General features: G+C 36.3%; 1 protein-coding gene across 6 annotated transcripts in view; it reads left to right on the top strand.

Moving 5' to 3' along the window:
* UGGT2 (UDP-glucose glycoprotein glucosyltransferase 2) overlaps positions 1-21863 on the top strand; it is a 186417-nt gene that overhangs the window by 106325 nt on the left and 58229 nt on the right. For all 6 annotated transcript variants that reach the window (XM_049853119.1, XM_049853118.1, XM_049853117.1 and 3 more), the window contains 4 exons: positions 6188-6394; positions 10185-10316; positions 14692-14816; positions 19785-19880. In XM_049853119.1, the coding sequence (XP_049709076.1) occupies positions 6188-6394; positions 10185-10316; positions 14692-14816; positions 19785-19880 (560 nt within the window). The remainder of the gene's footprint in view (positions 1-6187; positions 6395-10184; positions 10317-14691; positions 14817-19784; positions 19881-21863) is intronic.

The following is a 21863-nucleotide window of genomic DNA, read 5'->3' as shown; positions in this document are numbered from 1 at the left end:
TCAACTCAACTTTCAACAACAACAAAACAATAAGCACCTTTAGAATAAATTAAAAACATTACAACATATGAAATGCATTAGTCTTGAAGACTAAAAATGATTTTTAATCTCAAAATGCTATTTATGAAAGTTGGGGGGCGGGGAAGGAAGGTCATTGCTAATAAAATCATTTCACTGTAGCTTTTTTTTTTCCCCTGGCTTTTTCCCAATAATTTCATTTTTTTCCTGCTTATTCGAGTATCACATGTTCCTTGTACAAAATCAAAAGTGCAGAAAAAGATAAATGAACAAGAAAGAAAAAACAATCACTCATAAAACCTGTGACCTAGAAGCAACCACTTTCAATGTTCAAAATTTCCCTTCTGACTTATTAATTTTTGGTTAGTTGAAACTGTCACTTTAAATTTTATAAAAGGATTTTCCCATAATATTAAAAATTTTTGTGTTAACAAGAATTTTAATGGAAGCATAATATGCCATCCACATGGAATTACCGTATGACTGTTTAAGTAATGGAGCTGCATGGCTTTTTAAGTGTTTTCTATTCTTAATGGAATACATATGTGTATGTAATAAAGTAGATGTCAGTCTCTGATAATAGGTATTCGTTTACAAGGTAATCGCAAAAATGATGTTTGAATTAAGAGTTAAGAAAAGCATTAGTACAATTAAAATACAGTCGGGAATGGCCTGCTTCTGAGAATGAAGGACTTTGAACTTTGCACCAACCCATTCCCTAAGGAACTGTAGAAACGCTGGAAAATATATATTTTTTTAATGCTGTCAAATTACTAAGAAGTAAGGAATTACTGGGCCGCAATCTGGGAGAAATGAGAAGTGAGCCTGGGAGTTGGAGCCAATTTTTTCATAAAGGCATTTGCCAATTCCAGAATAGGGAAATAGGGATTCTGCACCATGCATCTGACAGCCTCACAGAGTTCGAGACAAAAACTTGTATTGAAGCCTTGCAAAATCTGAGGGAGGGAAGCTTTTAAATCCCTGATTAATTGTGTGGAACCTGAAAAAACTGTGATTTAAGGGAAAGAAAAGCAGTCCTACTTCAGCACTGGCTGACATTGCAGCCAATTTGAAGTCCTATTAGATCCTGAAATTTAAAGGAATCCAAGATTACTCTTTCCCTTAGGTGCCTGGCAGAAGAAAACATTAATCTTTTCTGGAGAAAAATAATGTTAGGCTATAGTTCAAATTATATCTACTAACTATTTTGGAAATACATTGTCCAGAATACAAAAAAAAAAAAAAAAAAAAAAACCAGACACAAGTGAGTACATGAACAAAAAATCAACAGAAACAGTAAAAATAAGTCCACAGAGTCTTATCAGATTTTTTTTGCATCTTTTTTTATTGTGCTTTAAGTGAAAGTTTACAGTTCAAGTTAGTGTCTCATACAAGAATTTATACACACGTTGTTACGTAACCCTAGTTGTTCTCTCTATAATGTGACAGCACACTCCTCCTTTCCACCCCAGATTTCCCATGTCCATTCAACCAGCTCCTGTCCCTTTCTGCCTTCTCATCTTACCTCTAGACAGCAGCTGTCCATTTAGTCTCATGTATGTGCTTGGCTAAGAAGCATACTCTTCATGAGAATAATTTTTTGTCTTATAGTCCAGTCTAATCTTTGTCTGAAGAGTTGGCTTTGGGAATGGTTTTAGTTTTGGGATAACAGAGTCCAGGGGCCATGTCTTCTGGGATCCTTCCAGTCTCAGTCAGACCATTAAGTCTGGTCCTTTTACTAGAATTTGAGTTCTGCACCTCACTTTTTTGCTGTTTTGTCAGGGTCTCTCTGTTGTGTTCCCTGTCAGAGTGGTCAGACACAAATTTTTTAAAAATTATGTTTACTCTGCTCAAGGAGATGATATATAAGATTGAAATTTCAACAGAGAATTTGGCTATTAGAAAAGAGGAGATATGAAAAAGGACCAAATATAAATTATACAAATAAAGAATGTAGTACAGATATAAAATACACAAAGAATGAGTTTTCCAAAAAAAACAGAGTTAGTGACTTGAAGTAAGTTAGAAGAAAATACGCAGAAAGAAGCACACAGAGACAAAAGAAAATACAAAGGAGAATAGTTATGTATGCACTGTGGTCTAAAGGTCTAATACGTGTTAAACACAGGAGAGAGGGAAAAGCAGCATTTGAAGAGTTAATGTCTGAAAAGTTTCCAGACTAACAAAAGATGTCAAACCAGATTCCAGAAGCCCTACAAGCCCTAAGCAAGGTGGTAAATAAAAAGAAATCTATACATTTTACATCGGGGTAAAGCTGTCGGAAACCAAATTCAAAAGGAAATCTTATAAACAGAGGAAAAGAAAAAAAAATGTATGCACATGTACTGAAGGGGAAACAATAAGACAACAGACTTCAAAAAGAAATTGTTGGCCCCACATGAAAATAGATGTATCTTTACATAGTGAAAGAGAATATTTATGACTCAGAATTCTATATTCTATAGCAGATGAAAATACACTTCATGAAAAATCTTTTTGTCTTTCCAGAACACTTGTCTAAAATTAAAAGAAACAGAAAGGCTGAGAATAAAAAGAAGTAGGGATATTGTATAAACACTAACCAAATAAAGGTAACTAATATTTTATATTAATATTAAGTAATACTTAAAGATCCCAAAAAATAGTGATATAAGGAGAAAAGTTTCAATTCATTATGAAGATACAACAATTCTGATTTTGTATGCACCTAATAACACAGACTCAAAATATATAAAGTGAAACTTGAAGGAACGGCAATGAAAAACAGACAAAACCATGAATGAGAATTATGAAATTTTACCGTATGTCTCAGTAACGACTAGAACAAGTACACAAAAAAAATCAGTAATGATGTGGAAGGATGAATAATAAGATCAGGAAGCTTGACCTGATGGCAATTTACAGAAGAGTGCACCCAAAAGGGTACAGTATACATTCTTTTAAAGCACAAGTGGAACATTTGCAAAGCATTTTCATTTGCTGAACTATAAAGCAAGTCTCATAAAATTTTAAAAGACTGAGATCGTCCCAAGTGTATTCTTTGAAGACAGTGTATTCAAATGAGAAATCAGTAACCAAAAGAAAACTGAAACAGCTTCACGTGTTTAGAAATTAAGAAATATTTGTTTAACCTGAAGTTCCAAAAACATATTTGAAAAACACTGAAACTTGATGTGTTTTTCTCTAATATTGTTGTTGTTAGGTGCCGTTGAGACAATTTTCGACTCATGCTGACCCCATGTGACAGAATAGAACTGCCCCATAAGGTTTTCTAGGCTGTAATCTTTATGGAAGCAGATCACCAGCGTTTCTCCCACAGAGCCCCTGGATAGGTTCGAACTGCCAGCCTTTCAGTTATCAGCCAAGTCCTTAACCGTTGTGCTGCCTTTTCTATTTCTATTATGTTATATACATGTATGTGTATATATATTATATATGCATATATATTTTTTTCTATGCTATACTATTTCTATTATATATATTTGAAAAAAAAAAAAAGGACAGGCTGAAAATAAATTAAGTAAGCACCAATGCTAAAATCTTAGCAAAAGCAACAGCTTGTTAAACTTCTGTCCTGAAGAGTAAAATGAAGGGCATGGCACAGATAAAAGCACTGAAATAGAAAATAAAAGTATAGTAGTATAGTAATTAAGGTCCACAGAGCCAAAAGGTGTTTCTTTGAAAAGACTAATAGAATTGATAAACACCTGGTGAAACTGTTTTAAAAAAAAAAAAGAAGACCCAAACAGTCAATGTCCTGAGTGAAAGTGGGCTGTTACTGAAGATTGTTTTGATCTGACAGGTAGGAAGAAGACATGTTTAATTATCAAAGAAATTAAATTTGTAATTCAAAACATTTAAAAAGAGAAAACTCAAAATCCATATGATCATACCAGTGAATTATACCAAGCATTAATCTTATACAAGTGGTTTTTTCTTTTTTTTTTCAGAAAATAGAAAAGTAAACAACACATTTCAGCTTTGTATAAGACCAGCATTACCTATAAACCAAACATTTAAAGGGCATTATATAAGAATGAAAAATTACATGCCAGTCTCACTCACAAACATAGATGAAAGAATCCTGAACAAGTGAAGATGGGCAGGAGTAAATGGTATAAAAATCCAAAAGGAAGAATGGAAGCTTAAATTTTTGCAAACTTTGTATACAGAAAATACATATGAAGGCACATATAAATTAGAATTAAGCTATAAGTTTAGTAGGGTTGCTGGATACCAAGACAACACGTAAGAATTAATTCTATTTTTTTTTCTAAGAGTTGCAACAAACAAGAAATGCAATTTAAAAAATAGCATTTACAATAATATAAAAAATATCAAACACAAGGAATAAGTGTAACAAAATGTTTAAGACTTTTACATCGAAAAAAAATTGAGAGAAAATACAGAAGTCCTGCACAGATGAAGGGATATACTATGATCATGAATTGAAAAACTCAATATTGTAAAGAAGTCAGTTTTTCTAAAATTGATGTATCGCTTTAGTGCAATTCCAATATACATCTCAGCAATTTTTTACAGAAATCATGCTGATTCAGAAATTTATTTGGAGATTCAAAGGGCCAAAAATAGCTAAAATCCTTTTAAAAAGGAGGGATAATTGCTCTATTGAATATCAAGACCTTTTATAAAGCTATGTAATTAAAGACAATGTAGTACTAGCACAAAGATTAAAAATATAAACTGATGGAAAAAGGATAATCCAGAAAGACTGTGCTTAAGTTATCACTCGATTTGTGATAAAGTTGGCTCTGTTAGAAGTGTAAGGATGGTTTTTTAAAATTTCTCCTCTTTACGTCACACTAAAAAATCGATTCCAGATAAATTATGGACCTAAATATAAAGGGGGGAAAAGCTTATAAAAGATTATTAAATTATCTACATGACTTGAGAGTAGGGAAAGATTTCTAAAACACAACACAAAAACCAGTAGCCATCAGGTAAAAGATGAGTATATTGAATTACATTAAAATTAAGGACTACTTTCTGTCAAAACACACCACTAATAGAGTAAAAAGACAAGCCACAGAATGGAAGATACCTGCACACACATAACCAACAAAGGACTCAAGTCTTAGAAATCAGACTCCTACAAATCATTAAGAAAAAAATAATAAAATACTGGCAAAGAAATTTAATACCCAAATCAAAAAAGAGGTCAATGAACATATTAAGGGGGGTTTAGTATCATTAGTGATCAGGGAAAAGTAAATTAAAATTCTGATGAAATGTCTTTACATATCCATCAGAATCGTTTTAATTGGAAAGGCTGACAATATAAAATGTTTATGAGGCTGTGAAGTAATGAAGTAATGGGAACTTTCCTATGTTGCCGGTAAGAACTAGTACAACTACTTTGTAAAACTGATGGGCACCTTCTTCTAAAGTTGAAGATGTGTATTTCCTAGCCATAGAGCCCTGAACTGGAAAAAGCTCAATATCCAGCAACAGTAGAATGAATAAAAGAGGGTATATTCATACTATGAAATTCTGTACAGTACCAAAAGTAACCTAGCTACAATTACACAAAGCAATGTGGATGAATCTCACAACCATTATTTTGAGTGAAAAAAAAAAAAGCTCAAAGGAATATATACTGTATGATTCCATTTATATAAAATTTGAAAACAGACTAAATGTTTAGGGAAAAGAACTTATGTGGTAAGCTGTAAATAAAAGCAAGGAAGTCATTACTATAAATCTCAGGAGAGTGATCGTCTTTTGAAAGTTGGGAGGGTGTAGTAATTGGGGATATTAGGGCTGTTTTAGGGTTGCTGGCAATGTTCTTTTCTTCACCTGGGTGGTAGTTTTATGGGTTTTCATATTGTGATAATTCATTGAGTTCTACATTTTTATTTTGTGTATTTTTTTTTGTATGTGTGTTATTTCACACACACATGAAGTTAAGCAGAGTGTTGCACTGTAAAGGAAGCTTTATGCAAAAAGACGGGAATAATGAGAGTAGCTAAAATGATTTGTTATTCTGGATATCAGTGGTAGACCACATCTAGTACAGTAGGCATAGAAAGACTGACAGTGAAAGACAGTGCATGGTAAAATGAAGAAGCTTAACTGGAAAGAAAAAAACATTCAGCTGTAATAAGGATGTAAGATACCGATATTTTTAAGCTATAAATATGTTTTGCAGAAAAGAAGTGTCCACAGCCGTTTGGGAGTTATTTATAATCCTACGTCAAAAATAACTGAAGAGAATACAGCCATTTCCAGAGGAATTTTGGCAGCTTTTCTTACACAGAAAAATGAGCATTTGAGAAGCTTTCTCAGGAAACTGACAAAGGAAGATATTGCTGCAGCTGTTTACTCTGGGGGTAAAATTAAATCATTCCTTATTGAGGTCAGTAGCTGTTTGTTTGAAATGTTAAATATGTATATGTATATTTTAAAATTATAAAGTGTATTTTGAAATATGTTAGTGAAAAACATCAATAAAAAACCATCAATTGGGCATAGTTAACATTCCTTTTCCAGTGTGAAAAGATAAATGTTAAATAATATGACTCAATGGAAGCATTTAACAGATCAAATTCCCTGAAATACGTCTGCCATTTGGTGATCCTTTTGTTAATATCGACGGCATTACAGTTTGGACGTATACTTAGGGGACTAACTGGGGATTAAGGCATTATGCAGGTATTTCGCTGAAGGGTCTGGTATGAGGGAAATTCTAAAGATAGAAGAATAACCTCTGGACTGGGAGAAAGATTCACCAGATCCACTCAAACAAAGATTTATTGGCTATTTACCAGACATTAGAGATACTTTTGTAATTAAGGCAAATAGAGTCCTTACTCTTAGAGAGTTTACATTTTAGTGGAAAAGGCAGACAAAATATATGCCAGGTGGTGTAAGTGCTACTGGAGAAACACTAGAAAACCTAAGAGGATAAATAGCTTTATGGGTATATTAGATGAAGTGGTTAGGGAAAACATCTCTAAAGAGCTTACATTTGAGCGTATCTCTGCATGAAATGAGACATGAAGCCATGGGAAGGTCTGGAAGAAGAGTGTACCAGGTACAGGAAGACAGCAAGTCCAGAGGCAGTCGTGCCAGGTTGGAGGTATTGGATCACTGCATATAATTCATACACTTGGAGCCTGTGACAAGAAATTGGAATTGTTTTCTGAGTACGATGGGAAACCCTTGAGGAATTGTGAGGAGGTGAATAATCCCTAAAAAGCTCACTTTGGATGCCATATGAGATTTGATAGTAGGTGGGTAAGAGTGGAAACAGGTTGAACAATTAGAATGTTACCACAGTAATATAAGCAAGAAGTAATTGTGTCTTAAACTAATAGTAGTAGTCGAAAAAAAAATAGTAGTGGGGGTAAGAAATTGTTGATACATAATATTTGTTGCAGCTATCATCAACATTGTTTGTGGCATGTTAGGATTTTGGCTTGAAAAACTGAATGAATGGGTCACGTCTTTTATTGAGATGGGGAAGACTAGATGAGAAGGTTTGGACACATAGGGGACAAGAGTTAAGTTTTGTATATGTTGAGCTGGAGATTTCTGTTGGGCATTCAAGTGACAACATTGAGTTGCCAATAGAATAAATGAGTGTAGAATTCAATGCCTGACTGTAATGTCAGTTTAAGAGTCAGTCATCAGTATTATATGATATTTAAAACTAAGGAACTGGATGAGACCACGTAGGAAATGAATGAGGGAATGGTGGGAAAAACAGAAGGCTGAAAACTGAGCCCTGAAACATTCCATCACATGCAGGTAGGCAAATAAAGGATGATCCAGTAAAGAAAAGTGAGATGGAGCAGCCAGTGAGTTGGGAAGATAACTAAGAGAGCATGACATGCTAGAAGCCAAGTGGAGAGTTTTTCAGGAGAATGATGGACTATGTCAGATGTTCCTGAAATGAGGCTTGATATTGGTGATTTTAATAAGGACAATTTCAGTGTTTCAGTGGTGGGTATAAAAGTGAACTAGATTCAAGAGAGAATAGGAGATCAGGAAATAGAGACAGCGAGGAAGAGAGAAATAGGATCGTAGCTAGAATGGGACTTGGGGTCAAGAAAAAACTTCCAAAGCCTGAAGAGGTCACCTTTTTGTATGCTAAAGACAGTATCCATCAAAAAAGACAGAAAGGGGAGCAAAATAGGAGCAAAGTTCTTGAATAGGCAAGAAGTTCTGGGATCAAATGCGTTGGTCTTACATCAGAAATAGTTCATCCATTCTAAGCAGAGGAAAAGCAGAATGTATGGGTAGAGATAAAGAAGAATAAATTTTGGGGGGGTAGAGATAAAGAAGAATAAATTTTTTTGGTGGTAACAAGATGAAGTATTTCTCTTCCGATTGCTTTCATTTTCTCAATAAAAAAATTTCAGGCCATTGATTAAGTATTATGGTGGGAATAGGGGTTATTAGAAGTTTGAGGAGAGAGAAAATGTGAAATATTTCTTTATTCTTTTGAGAGTGAGAAAGTAAATAGATTAGTGGAGGAAGATTCCTCGTCATTGCTCAGGGCTCACTGGAGATTAACAATCATCAAATGAGGTTAGCATGGGTCATATGTTCTCTAGCTGTATCCCCCTACTCACATCCAGTTGCCAAGTAAGCAGAGTTGTGTTTAACCAGGGTTCGAAATTTTCCAGGTGAACATGACTGAACTAGATCTACCTAGGTTAGGAGGAAAATTATGGTATAGGTAGAATGATGAACAATGAACTGAATGAGTCAGTGGACTGAAGGGGCTGAATACTGTTGGCCTAGTGGCGTAGTGGTTAAGTGCTACTGCTGCTAACCAAAAGGTCAGCAGTTTGAATCCGCCAGGCGCTCCTTGGAAACTCTATGGGGCAGTTCTACTCTGTCCTATAGGGTCGCCATGAATCGGAATCAGCTCAATGGCAGTGGGTTTGGGTTTTTTTGGTTTAGTGACACTAGGATGAATGAGCTACATGGTCAGGAGGTCGTGTTCAGAGAGGGCATGATCGAATTTTAAAGGTAAGGAAGGTCTAGTGCTATCCAGTACTGTAGCCACTAACCATGTGTGACGACTACATTTAAATCAGATTTTAAATTCAGTTCTTCAGTTGCATGAGCCACATCCCAAGTGATCAGTAACCATCTGTGGCTTGGGGCTACCATATTGGGGAGTGCAAGGGAGCATTCTATCATCACAGCACCACTTGGAATCTTAAGCCCTGCTTTAGATGTACTGAAGTAGAATGTACATTTTAACAAGATACCCAGGTGATTTTTATGTACGTTAAAGTTTGGGAAGTATGACATAGAGACGTATGTCTTAGGTTGAAGGTGTAAGAAACCTATTTGTGGTTTATTTTCTGTGAATGTTGAAATGTTTTTTTGCTCTTTGACCCAGGAATACTTCTGGTATTACAGTATTTAAATGCACTGCAGGTAGTCCCCAACTTACAGGGTTCTCTTCCAATGACTCTGTCATAAGCTGGTTCTGACATAAGTCGAATACTCATTTTTTTTTTTAGTTATTATTATTGCCTTTTTAGTGTCTTTATAAATCATAACATTGAACATCTGCAAGTGAACATCTGAGAATGATAACACCAACAAATTTTGTACTGCAACATTGTATGCAGTACGTATTATTAACGATAAGAAAAAAAACAGACGTAAGTGTGGTTTGTTGTAGCTCAGATATGTCATAAACTGGGAACTACCTATATTACTAATTTGGTCACATGGGATTGGTGTAGTGGCATAAGATAGAGTATTTTTTTTTTAAACCACGATTTTTTTTTTTTTATCGAGAGCACCAAAAATGGGTGAGGGGGATAATGAGTTCCCAATTTAATAAATTTTGTCATTTCATTTTCTTAAATGTTAAATTTTATTTAAATTGATGATGCTCCCTAGCATTGTATTAATTCAGTAATCCCTCTGAAAACCTTAAAGAATGAATAGCAAATTACATCTGCTCATAACAGGATTTCAAAATATTGTAACTGATCCTGGCAAAAGAGGATTCTTTTTTGAAAAACATGGTTTCAGAAATAATAATACTTTAACAAGTATTTTGGTAAAAATTCCAATTTTATACTAACATTATATTAAAGTGGGTTTTGTAAAGAAAATGGTTCAGTTTACTTACTGTTCTCATTAGTTTTGTCATTTTTTAACTTTTGCTTTAGGGAATGGATAAGAATGCTTTTGAAAAAAAATACAATACCATTGGAGGGAATATTTTCCAAACTCACCAGTTGTTCTGTCAAGACGTGCTTAAATTGGGTCCTGGGGAAATAGGCGTTGTCAGCAATGGAAAGGTAAGTAGAGTGACACCGTGGCACTTTTCTCAGTGACACTGTGGTACAGGGATTCTCATACTCTTTTCTGTCACAACACACCTGATGCAACACACATGGCAGATGGTGCTCATATGCTGGACTCATCCAACAGGTCTCAGGGTAAATTAGACTCTGAGTTGTCCTTGTCCAGCTCACAGCACACAACCTGATACTTCGTCCCTTTCTCCTCTTCAGGGTAGCACTGAAGGCAGGTCAGGAAGAATGTCCTTCTGCAGCTAGCTTTTATTGTATTCTAGAACAAACTTGAAAACCACTGTTGTAGTAGGGTAGTGAGTACATAGTTAAATCTCTTCCTTATTGTAGCTTTTCTCTACAGTTGATTTTATTAAAGATACTTATACACTTTGATAAGCTTTTGAAGTATCAAAAGTGGTATAAATTGCCACATATAGTTTATTAATATAATCTTTAAAAAGCTATAGGAAAAACACTTTGTCCCACCATCCTAAGAAAATTTACTATTAACAGTTCATTGTTTTACCTGCCAGCCCTTTTTTCTACTGTTCATAGCCATGTCTTTGTTTTTTTAGTACATGATTATAATCATACTATATGTATCATCTTATATTCCACTTTTTTCTCAATGTATCACAAACATTTTTCTTACTGTAGACTCATCATAGATATGTACAAAATTAGTGGATGTCTTCCTATTAATTTTTTTTAGTATGATACTCTGGTCTTATTTCTTAGGAATTATTTAAATTAAGAAATTTGAATCTTTTACTTAGCTTTATTAAGAAATCAACTAATGCAATATGTTCGACATACCCCTGCTTGAATTATCAAATTTTATGTCCCTATCATCTAAAAAAAATTTTTCTTTTTTTTTATCATCTTCAAAGTTCTAATGTACTCTTAGTGTTTTCTTATTTTCCACGTTTTTGAGTTCTGTTCACTTGCATGTTTTGTTCTCATGTTAAAAAATCCTTAAAATTATGCCTACTCATTCTCTCTTATCTGAGTCAGTAAAATAAAACAAGTTGGAGAAGAGTGGTGGACTCAGACTCCCCAAGCCTCCACAGATCACATGTATCTGATTCCAGGTCACAGCTTTTGAGCTGATTGTGTTAGTTGCTAAAGGCAGTTGACTTTAGGTTCACATGTGTACAGTGCTGTTTTACAAATGAGTGGCAAGAGTTGCCATTTATTATTATAAAAAATAGAGTAAGTTTTTATAGTGAGCTCTGTTAGATAAAAGCTCAGATACGCCATTGCTTTTTCTCTTTAACATTGTATTGGGAGGAAATAAAGTTTTTTTTAGAACAGCTTTAAAGTGTATGGTTACCTTTGGCTCTGTTGGGCATTTTGAGAAGTAATGGAAAAAAACTACACTTATGCCTGCTGTATCGAGTACCTTGCCTTTTGGTTATTAGTAAACAAAAAACCAAACCCATTGTCCTCAAGCTGATTTCAACTCATAGTGACCTTATAGGACAGAGAACTAACTGCCCCATAGGGAAGAGGAAAGAGAGAATTCAGTTCTGGACGTACTAAGAGTTCAGTGTTCAGTTCAGAATCTCCAAGTAGATTTGTTGAGTAGGAAATGGAGTATATGAGTTGAATTCAAAGGAGAGGTTGGGGCTAGAGATAGATACTAAGTTAGACTATGTTGACTTTTTGTATTGACTAATGGAAAAATGTGATTTTGTTTATCATTTTATTACAACTGTGGTTTTAATAGAAAAGTATAATGTACCTGAAATTAAGTACTGAGGTTTATGAGCTATAATTTAATACTTAGTTTTTTACTCTGTCTCAAGTTAATGCTATACAGCGTGATAATCACAATAATGGTAGCATATAATTATACTTCTGAATCAGATAGTTTAATGCTTGAAGTAATTTTAATGACATTTTAGAATAAATCTTTATTCTGAACCTGTCCAAATGTTTAATTATAGTTAGAACTTATTCAAAGTTAAAATTCTTTATAAATGACCAACAACTGGGGTGCAATGATGGTTTCATAATTTCTTACTGATGTACCAGAGAATTAAAAATTTATATATAGATAAAATCCTGCATAACGCTATAGATGTAACTCTAATGTACTATTTTAATCACACCACATACTTACAAACTGCTGAGAGACATAGGGGAGTAGGTAAAGATGGAAGGCTTCTTTTAGCCAGACAGATCTGGATAAAATTACAGTTGCACCATTAACTGTATGACCTCGGTGAGACTTGGTTCCTTCATTTGGACAATGGACATGGTAATGATTGATTTTACAGGTTGTCAGATTAAATATGCTTTTATATGCAGAGCACATAGAACTGCCGCAGACACAGAGTAAGTTTTCAGTAAATATTAACTCCTATTTTTTTCTTTTGGAGCCCTGGTGGCGCAGTGGTTAAGAGCCTGGTTAAGAGTCCGGCTGCTAAACAAAAGGTCAGCAGTTTGAATCTACCAGGTGCTCCTTGGAAACTATGGGGCAGTTCTACTCTGTCCTGTAGGGTCGCTATGAGTCAGAATCAACTCGATGGCAGTGAGTATGGGTATGGGTGGAACACGCTTGCTAACAGATGCACAAAATAAAGTGAGATAAAGCACCAGTGCTCACAGACACAGTTCAGAGCTGTGGTGGCTGGATGCTGAGATGCAGAGTGTAGTTCCCTGGGAAGGAGCTTGGTGATGCCACTCTCGCTGCTTGGGGTGCACACTGCCTCTTCAAAGGCTCCTTGCAAAACAAATGCTGAAGGTTATTTCCACCTTTCACCTTTTTTCGCAAAAGTGAAAATCTTCTTCGGATTTCTTTCTGTTAGCGAAAACAGGTACTAACATAGGTCTTTTGTAAAAGCTAAGGGGCATAAAGTGGACTTTGGAAAAGCAGGGGATACCTGCTACAGCACTTACTCCGTGTAATTGAAAAATCACGTTTCCAGGCTGTCGAAAAGCATGTTAAGTCTTCTGCAGTTTCCCAACTCAGATGTTATGTGATTTTATGCCGTTTAATTACTGTATTCTACAGGAATGTTAGGAAACCCTGGTGGTATAGTGGTTAAGTATGTTCAACATTAAGTAGAACTCTGAGACACAGAAGGATTAAGTTTCGCTCAGCAATTTGAGGCTATTGCTTACATAGGCAAAACAGCCAGCTCTCTGGTGAATTTACTCGATAAAAATAGCCAATCTTGTTAATCCCTTAAGGAAATAATTTAATAGTTAATTTCCTTATTCTGAGTTATCAGCAAGCTGCCTGAATCACTGATGGTGGCATTACAGTGACTATTTTTTATGTCTTTAACAGCCAGAGGTCAAAGAGATGTGGTATTTTTTTTTACTGAAGTAGGATGCCAACATCCCAGCTGATGTCACCTTTGATAGAGCAAGTGAGACAGAAAGATTAAAGAACTCTGTTCCAGTAATTTTTAGAAAATACTAACTACAGAAGCAGAAGAAGGGGAAGTGAGAAAATTTGAATGGGAAAGGAGCCATTGCCTTTTGAGCTGCAACTCAAAAAAGATTTTGGTCTTTTGACCAAGAAAATAAATTTTCTGTCTGACACATATTCTGCTTGTGTCATTAAGAATAATCGTTCAGCATATGAGCTGCTTTGTAGAGGGATTATGTCGCTCTCACCGGCTACGTCAGGACTTCGTGTGCATAATGTTAAGAAGATTGCAGGTTTTGTCTTCTTCAGGGAATGCTACTACTACTAGTAGGGTGGGTGGTGGTTGTGATGGGAGAAGCATCCTGAGAAGTTAGATATGTGATGTTCTGACACCTTCCTTCTGTGGTTATTGGTTTAAAGCTAAATTAAGTGACCTTGCTATGAGCCAAACCATTTATATAATATCAATTCAAAACAAACAAAAATGTCAATTAGATGAAAATTATTTGGAATTATTATAGTACTTAATGAGATTTGTCTCTTGGTTTTTGCTCTTTTATGCCTTGTTTATATATTAGTTCATGCCTACATAGTATAGACTACAATTTACAGATGAATATAAAAGAAAATTGGAGTTAAAAGATTTATGAATTATAGAAATTGCTTTCATAATTTAATTTGGAATAAAAGGTTTTAGGTTAATATTTGGAAGCATCGTGGTTTTTGTTTCCAAGTAAAGCTTCCAAATAGAAATAATGTGCTTTTTTTGGTCACCTTTGATTTTAGTGTTATGCAAATGTTATTTGTAGTATCAAAGTGATAAAATATTTGTCTCTTGTTTTTCAGTGGATTTACTAAGTGGTAAATTTAATAGCTGCCAACGTGTAATCTCTAATCAGCTTTTTGCTAGACAGAAATATTTATTTGATGAGAAAGTGTTTATCCTAAACAATACTTTCTAGAAGATAAATGACAGTGTAACTTTTTTATTTTAAGTTCCTAGGACCTTTACGTGAAACTTTCTATGCAGAAGATTTTTACTTGTTGGAAAAAATAACTGTTAATAGTTTAGTAGAGAAGATTAAAGGAGTTGTTAAAAACATGGAAATCAACTCAAAGAAGTAAGTGTTTAAAATCAAAAGATTAATTCATTTTGGGGATTTGTCATTTTTAATGTGATTTTTTTTTTTAATTAGAAAATACTTGAAATATGTAGAAAAATAAAGATATAATGGAAGACATATGAGGAGAATATAAAAAAATAGTAAAAGGCACTCATTTACGCACCACCACCAAAATGCAGATGTTCATATTTTGCCTTATTTGCCTTGGATCAGAGTTCTGTCTCTGTGTCTCTGACCCATCCACCCCAATCGCTTCCCTCCTCAAGAGGTAACGTTTCCCTAAGATGGTGTACATGATCCCATGTTTGTCTTCATGCTTGGGCTTCACGTGTAAATAGCCATCATCACTATCTATTATGTTTAATGCCTTAAAATTTTTAGAGAAAAGTATACGGTAGTTCTCCTCGTGCAGTCTGTTTTTTTGTGAGGTTTATCCTGGTTCATGTATATGCTGTTGTTATTAGTTGCCATTGAGTCAAATCCCACTCCTGGAGAACTCATGTGTTAAAGGGTAGAACTACTCCATGAGGTTTTCTTCACTATAATCTTACAGAAGCAGGTGGCCAGAACTTTTCTTCCACGGTACCACTGGATGGGTTCAGACTGCCAACCTTTATGTTAGTGGCCAAGCACAAACCGTTTGTACCACCTAAGGACCTATGTTTATGTACATACAACTAAAAAAAAACTAGATTATTAATACCTTTATCGTTTTTCATTTTATGACTAATTGCAATTTAGTTACACAGTTCCCTTCTGAGGGATAGCTAAGTTGGTTTTAGTTTTTCACTGTTAGAAAAGTACTGTCGTGAACGTGCTTTTAAGTGTCTCCTTGTGCAATGTATGAGTTTCTCTAGAGTAGAGAAGTTGTATTTTGTGGCTGTAGGGTATGCACGAGGCCCTGGTGGTGCAGTGGTTAAGTGTTTGGCTGCTAACCAAAAGACTGGCAGTTTGAATCCACCTGCTGCTCCTTGGAAACCCTATAGGGCAGTTCTACTGTGTCCTGTAGGGTTGCTATGAGTTGGAATTGACTGGATAGCAACAAGTTTGGTTTTTTGGTTTAGGGTATGCAAAGTTGACATAAAAAAAAAAAACCCCAGTGCCAAAGTTGACATGTTCCTCCTGATTTGAGGGAGGTCAGGCTCAGACATATCCCTTTGTGCCTCACTGAGTAACTGTGAAGTCCAAAGCAGCCCCCTAGCTGCAGCACCAGATACTGCTAAGTTCTGTCCTACAAAGTAGTTGTGGCAATTTACATTCCAACTAGAAATGTATAAAAGTTCTTCTTTCCCCAAATCGTTACCAATAATTGGTATTATCAGACTTGTAGACTTGTTAATAATGTTTCCTTTTTGATAGCTGCGAAATTATATCATGTATTTGCATTTCCTTGACTTCCAGTGAAGCTGAGTATCTTCCTGTGATTATTTTCATTCTTGTTTGCTTTTCTGTAAAAGACTTGTTCATACATTTTGCTGAAGCTGAAAAACATTAAAACAAGTCCATGAGAGCCAGAGTATGACCTTGAGTATATCCTACCTGAATTTAGAGATTGTCACAAGAGTACATTTGATGCATTGAACACTAATGACCAAAGAGTTGTGGGATGACATCAAGGACGTCATACACGGAGAAAGCAAAAGGTTGTTAAAAAGACAAGAAAGACCAAAATGGATGTCAGAAGAGACTCTGAAACTTGCCGTTGAACATAGAGTAGCTAAAGAAAAGGAAGAAATGATAAAGTAAAACAGCTGAAGAGAAGATTTCAAAGGGAAGCTCTAGAAGACAGAGTAAAGTATTATAATGAAATGTGCAAAGACCTGGAGTTAGAAACCAAAAGGGAAGAACACACCATTTCTCAAGCTGAAAAATCTGAAGAAAAAATTCAAGCCTCAAGTTGCAGTTTTGAAGGATTCTATGGGCAAAATATTGAACAAAGCAGGAAATATCAAAAGAAGATGGAAGGAATACAGAGTCCCTGTACCAAAAAGAATTGGTCGACTTTTCAGCAGTTTCAGGAGGTAGCAGATGATGAAGAACTGGTATTATTGAAGGAAGAAGTCCAAGCTGCACTGAAGGCACTGGTGAAGAACAAGGCTCTAGGAATTGACAGAATGTGAATCGAGATGTTTCAACAAATGGATGCAGCACTGGAAGCGCTCACTCATTTGTGCCAAGAACTTTGGAGGACAGCTTCCTGGCCAACCAACTGGAAGAGATCCATATATGTGCCCATTCCAGAGAAAGGTGAACCAACAGAATGCAGAATTATTAAACAGTATCATTAATATCACACGCAAGTAAAATTTTGCTAAAGGTAATTCAAAAATGGTTTCAGCAGTACATTGACAGGGAACTGCCAGAAATTCAAGCGAGATTCAGAAGAGGTTATGGAATGAGGGATATGTCAGATGGGTCTTGGGTGAAAGCAGAGAATACCGAAAAGATGTTTACCTATGTTTTATTGACTATGCTTAGGCATTCGACTGTGTGGCTCGTAACAAATTACGGGTAGCATTTCCAAGAAATGAGAATTCCAGAACGTTTTATTGTGCTCACACAGAACCTATACATAGACCAACAGGCAGTAGTTAGAACAAAACAAGGGGATACTGCGTAGCTTAATATCGGGAAAGGTGTGCGTCTGGGTTGTATCCTTTCACCATACTTACTCAATCTGTGTGCTGAGCAAATACTCCAAGAAGCTGGACTGTACGAAGAAGCACACAGCATCATGATTGGAGGAAGACTCTTTAATAACCTGCGATGGGCAGATGACACAACCTTGCTTGCTGAAAGTGAAGAGGACTTGAAGCACTTGCTGATGAAGATCAAAGAATTCAGTATGGATTACACCTCAGCAAAAAGAAAACAAAAATCCTCACAACTGGACTAATAAGCAACATTGTAATAAATGGAGAAAATATTGATGTTGTCAAGGGTTTCATTTTACTTAGATCCACAGTCAACACCCATGGAAGTGGCAGTCAGGTAATCAAATGAGGTATTATATTGGACAGATCTACTGTAAAAGACCTCTTTAAGGTATTAAAAAGCAAAGATGTCACTTTGAGGACTGACGTGCACCTGATCCGTGCCATGGTATTTTCAGTTGCCTCCTGTGCTTACAAAAGCTGGACAATGAATAAGGAAAACTGAAAAAGAATTGATGTTTGAATTATGGTGTTGGCAAAGAAAATTCAACATACCATAGACTGCCAGAAAAACGAACGAACCTGTCTTAGAAGAAGAAGTAAAGGAAATGCTTCTTAGAAGCAAGGATGGCAAAACTTCATCTCACGTACTTTGGACATGTTATCAGGAAGGACCAGTCCCTGGAGAAGGACATCATGCTTGGTAAAATAGAGGGTCAGCAAAAAAGAGGAGGACCCTCAATGAGATGGATTGACATAGTGGATGCAACTAGAAGTCCAAATTCAGGGCACCAGTTCTAGGCTTTCTCTCTCTGTGGGCTTTGGGGAAAGGTTCTTCGCTCCTTTCAACATCTGCGGGCCTGGCGTTCTTTGGGGATCTCCGTGTGTCTTCGTGCACCAGTCTTCCCCAGGGTCAAGGAGGCTCTCAGCGCAAGGACCCTGGGTGCAAAGGATGCACTTTGCTGTGGGCTCTTCTTTCTTGGTGGTACTGAAATTCCTCCTCTCTGCTAGCTTCTCTCTCCTTTTGTCTCTTGTAAGATAAAAGGTAATGCAGCCACACCTCAGCGAAACTCCGCTTTCATGGATGAGGGCTGTGACCTCAGTAAGGGTGTTGAATTTCATCCTAATCCTGCCTCGTTAACATAACAAACGTAACAGCTCTCTTTAACTGTAACCCGATCCTGCCTCATTAACCACAGACAGAGATTAGGATTTACAACACAGAATCAGGATAAAATGCTTAGATTTTATTTCAAGGGCAGTGGGGAGTTTGAGGGAAGCACTGGTGGCGTAGTGGTTAAGTGCTGCGGCTGCTAACCAAGAGGTTGGCAGTTGGAATCCACTAGGCACTCCCTGGAAACTCTATGGGGCAATTCTACAATGTCCTACAGGGTCGCTATGAGTTGGAATCGACTCAACGGCAGCGGGTTTGGTTTTGGCAAGTTTTAGAGGGTGTTGGGGGGTGGGTGATGACGTGTTCTGATTTGATTTTTTGAAAAGCCCTCTGGCCTCGGTGTGAAGGGGCTTTCTAGGGAGGCCGGGCGGCCAGGGAGGAGGCTGCTGGAATAGTCCTGGAGAATGATGATGGTGGACTGGGCTGGGGTGGTGGCAAAGAAGATAAGAAGAAAGACTTGAGTTTTATTTTAGAGGAAATTTCACAGGAGTTGTTTTTATAAGAGACATGAGATATGTGTGCTATGTGCCGGAAGCTGTTGCCTTTGCTACATCCTATTCAATCCTGAAATCATTGGGATTTCTGAACTCTATTATAACCTTATAGGACCTTACAAGACCATGGGCATATATGTGGCTGGGCATTGCCTGAATGGACATATGGTACATGACTGTATGGAAATCTTGGCTTCTTAACTATATTAAAAATTCTTTGGAAGTAGGTATCTTGATCATTTATTTCTTTGTTCTTCCTGCCCAGTTTTTCCCAACATGGGCCCAAATGCCTAGACACATAACAGCAAATATTTACGGACTTGAATCGAATAACTCAACAGATGTTTTTACTTTTTTTAGGACACTGTTGAGAATGCTACTTACAAATGTTTAAAGAGCATATCAGTGATAAAAAAAAAAAAAAAAGGATGATTTTAAAAGCAGTAGTCATCTTCAGTTTAAATTAACAAATTCAATTTAAGTGACAAGTTTGGAAGAAAAGTTCTTTTATATAAAATTCATCTAAACCACCATCTACTGGAGATATTTTAAATTCTCCTTACTGGAGGCCTTCATTGTGACATAAAGCATGGAACTTTCTCCTCCCCCAAATACTCACACATTGTTTATCTTCTTTATTTAGCATGAGTGACCTTGTTATGAAAGTTGATGCCCTCGTTTCATCTTTGCCTAAACGTGTATCTCGGTATGATGTCACATTTCTTAAAGAGAAACACAGGTAAGAAGGAAGAGTGTCTCTGAGCGTGTTTTCTCTGTCACTGCATGTTGTACTCAATTATCGTTCCATTTGTATTTATAATGTAGCAAAACCAAAAGTATAAGTAAAAGTTCTTTGTTAGAAAATAAATGTAAACTGTGGCGTTTGACATGGTTAGGAAAAGAAATTCCAGTTGTATATTCTAATAAAGGACAGTATATATATGGTATGAATTTTCGTGTAAATTATACTTAGTATGATTTGTCTTAAATTTCATACCCAAGATCATTTGAATTCTTAAGTGTCTCTCGATGATCATTATGCCTGTTGCCGTTGAGTGATTCTGACTTACAGTGACCCTATAGGACAGAGTAGAACTGCCCCATTGGGTTTCCAAGAAGCTGATGGATGATGGATTCGAGCTGCCGACCTTTTGGTTAGCCGCCAAGCTTTTAACCACTGAGCCACCTAGGTTCCTTCATTATTACAGATATTATTTTTATATTCTCAGTGTAGAAAAGACATAGCTAAAGAGTTATGATTAATAAAATTAGGGTTACTTATACACAGATTCATTCTGTTGTATGTAGGTTTGCTGTGAGTCAGAAGCGACTCAGTGGCACCTAATAACAACAACAAATACACAGATTTGTCTGTATATATCTTATGAAATTTCAAATAGTATTTTAGAGATGCATATCCCATATCACACAGTGTTCTGTGTGACACTACTCAGAGATGCTGATAGATGTTCTGGGGGAAAAATGTCCTCTGGTCAGGTAAGTTTAGGGAGCATGGCATCTTACATACCCCTCTGAGAGATTTTTAATGTGCCTCAATGTATTAACGGTTCTGAGGGCCTGTGCGCTCAAAAGAAGAAAAAGTTCATTTTTTCTTAATCCAACACTTGGGTAACTTATTTATCTGTGGAATGCTTTTTGTTAAAAACTTGTTCTCACAGAATTTAGGTTCATGAGAACAGCCATCTGAGAAATACTTACAGCCTACTTAGAACCAGAGGAGGGGGATCGATTAGACAGTATGTCAGTAAACTATGGACGTGTTTTATGATGTCTTCGTATTCTAATCATGACTGTTATAAAACTAAATTAAGATAAAATTCTTTAACACAGACTTAAAATAACTGACATTTTCTTGTTTTCGGATTTTATGGTCGATTGAATCTTAGGTTGTTACATTTGCTATCTGAAGATACCATATATGCTTTAACAACTTGGAAATAAGAGAAATAAGTTTGACCCGAAAGTTAAGCTATAAAATCATAACATATGAATCAGGGAAGTGAGGTGAACACTTAGCCTAACTGGAAAAATTAGGCCCAAACTAGCAACAGTTGATAATAGCCTGACTGAAAGTGTTAATTTATTTAAGAATCAATAATAATAATCAGAATTCAGTCAGAGGAGTAGATCCGCTCTGTATTTATTTATAGACACAAATGCATTGATTGACCTCCCGTGATTATGGGAGCTGGTGAAGCAGTCTCTGTTAGGCTCTCCACTTACGATGCAGGAGGTTGAAGTCCACAGGGCAGGCCGTCAAGAAGGGAAGATGGCCGTAAAGAGGGCAAGATCAATAGCAAGCTGGAACTCAGGAGCATGAGCTGAAATTCACGTCAGCTCCCATTGCTTCCGACCTTGGTATGTGAGTAAGTGTCCTGCAGTAGACAGGGGCCCTCTTTCACAAGCTAAACAAACACACATGGCCCAGGAGCCAGAGAATCTGAAGGAGGATCCAAGGCAAGGTGGACCGATTGCAGACCCACCTGCTCCCTCACACCAGCGAGGTGAACCAGCAGATCAGTAACAAAATGTGTGAGCTACAAACTGATTGTGGCTCCATGTCTTCCCTACAAATCTCCCAAGAATCTATCTTGTGGCCCACCCAAACCAGAAACAGCTGGAAAGTGAATTCTCGGAAATGTAATTCATCCTAGCCAGGTTGACATATTATAAAGCTACTGCATGGACCAAGGAGAAAAGG

The sequence above is a fragment of the Elephas maximus genome, chromosome 14, assembly GCF_024166365.1.
Source record: "Elephas maximus indicus isolate mEleMax1 chromosome 14, mEleMax1 primary haplotype, whole genome shotgun sequence".
Taxonomy (NCBI): domain Eukaryota; kingdom Metazoa; phylum Chordata; class Mammalia; order Proboscidea; family Elephantidae; genus Elephas; species Elephas maximus.
This window is presented reverse-complemented; position numbering and strand designations above follow the sequence as displayed.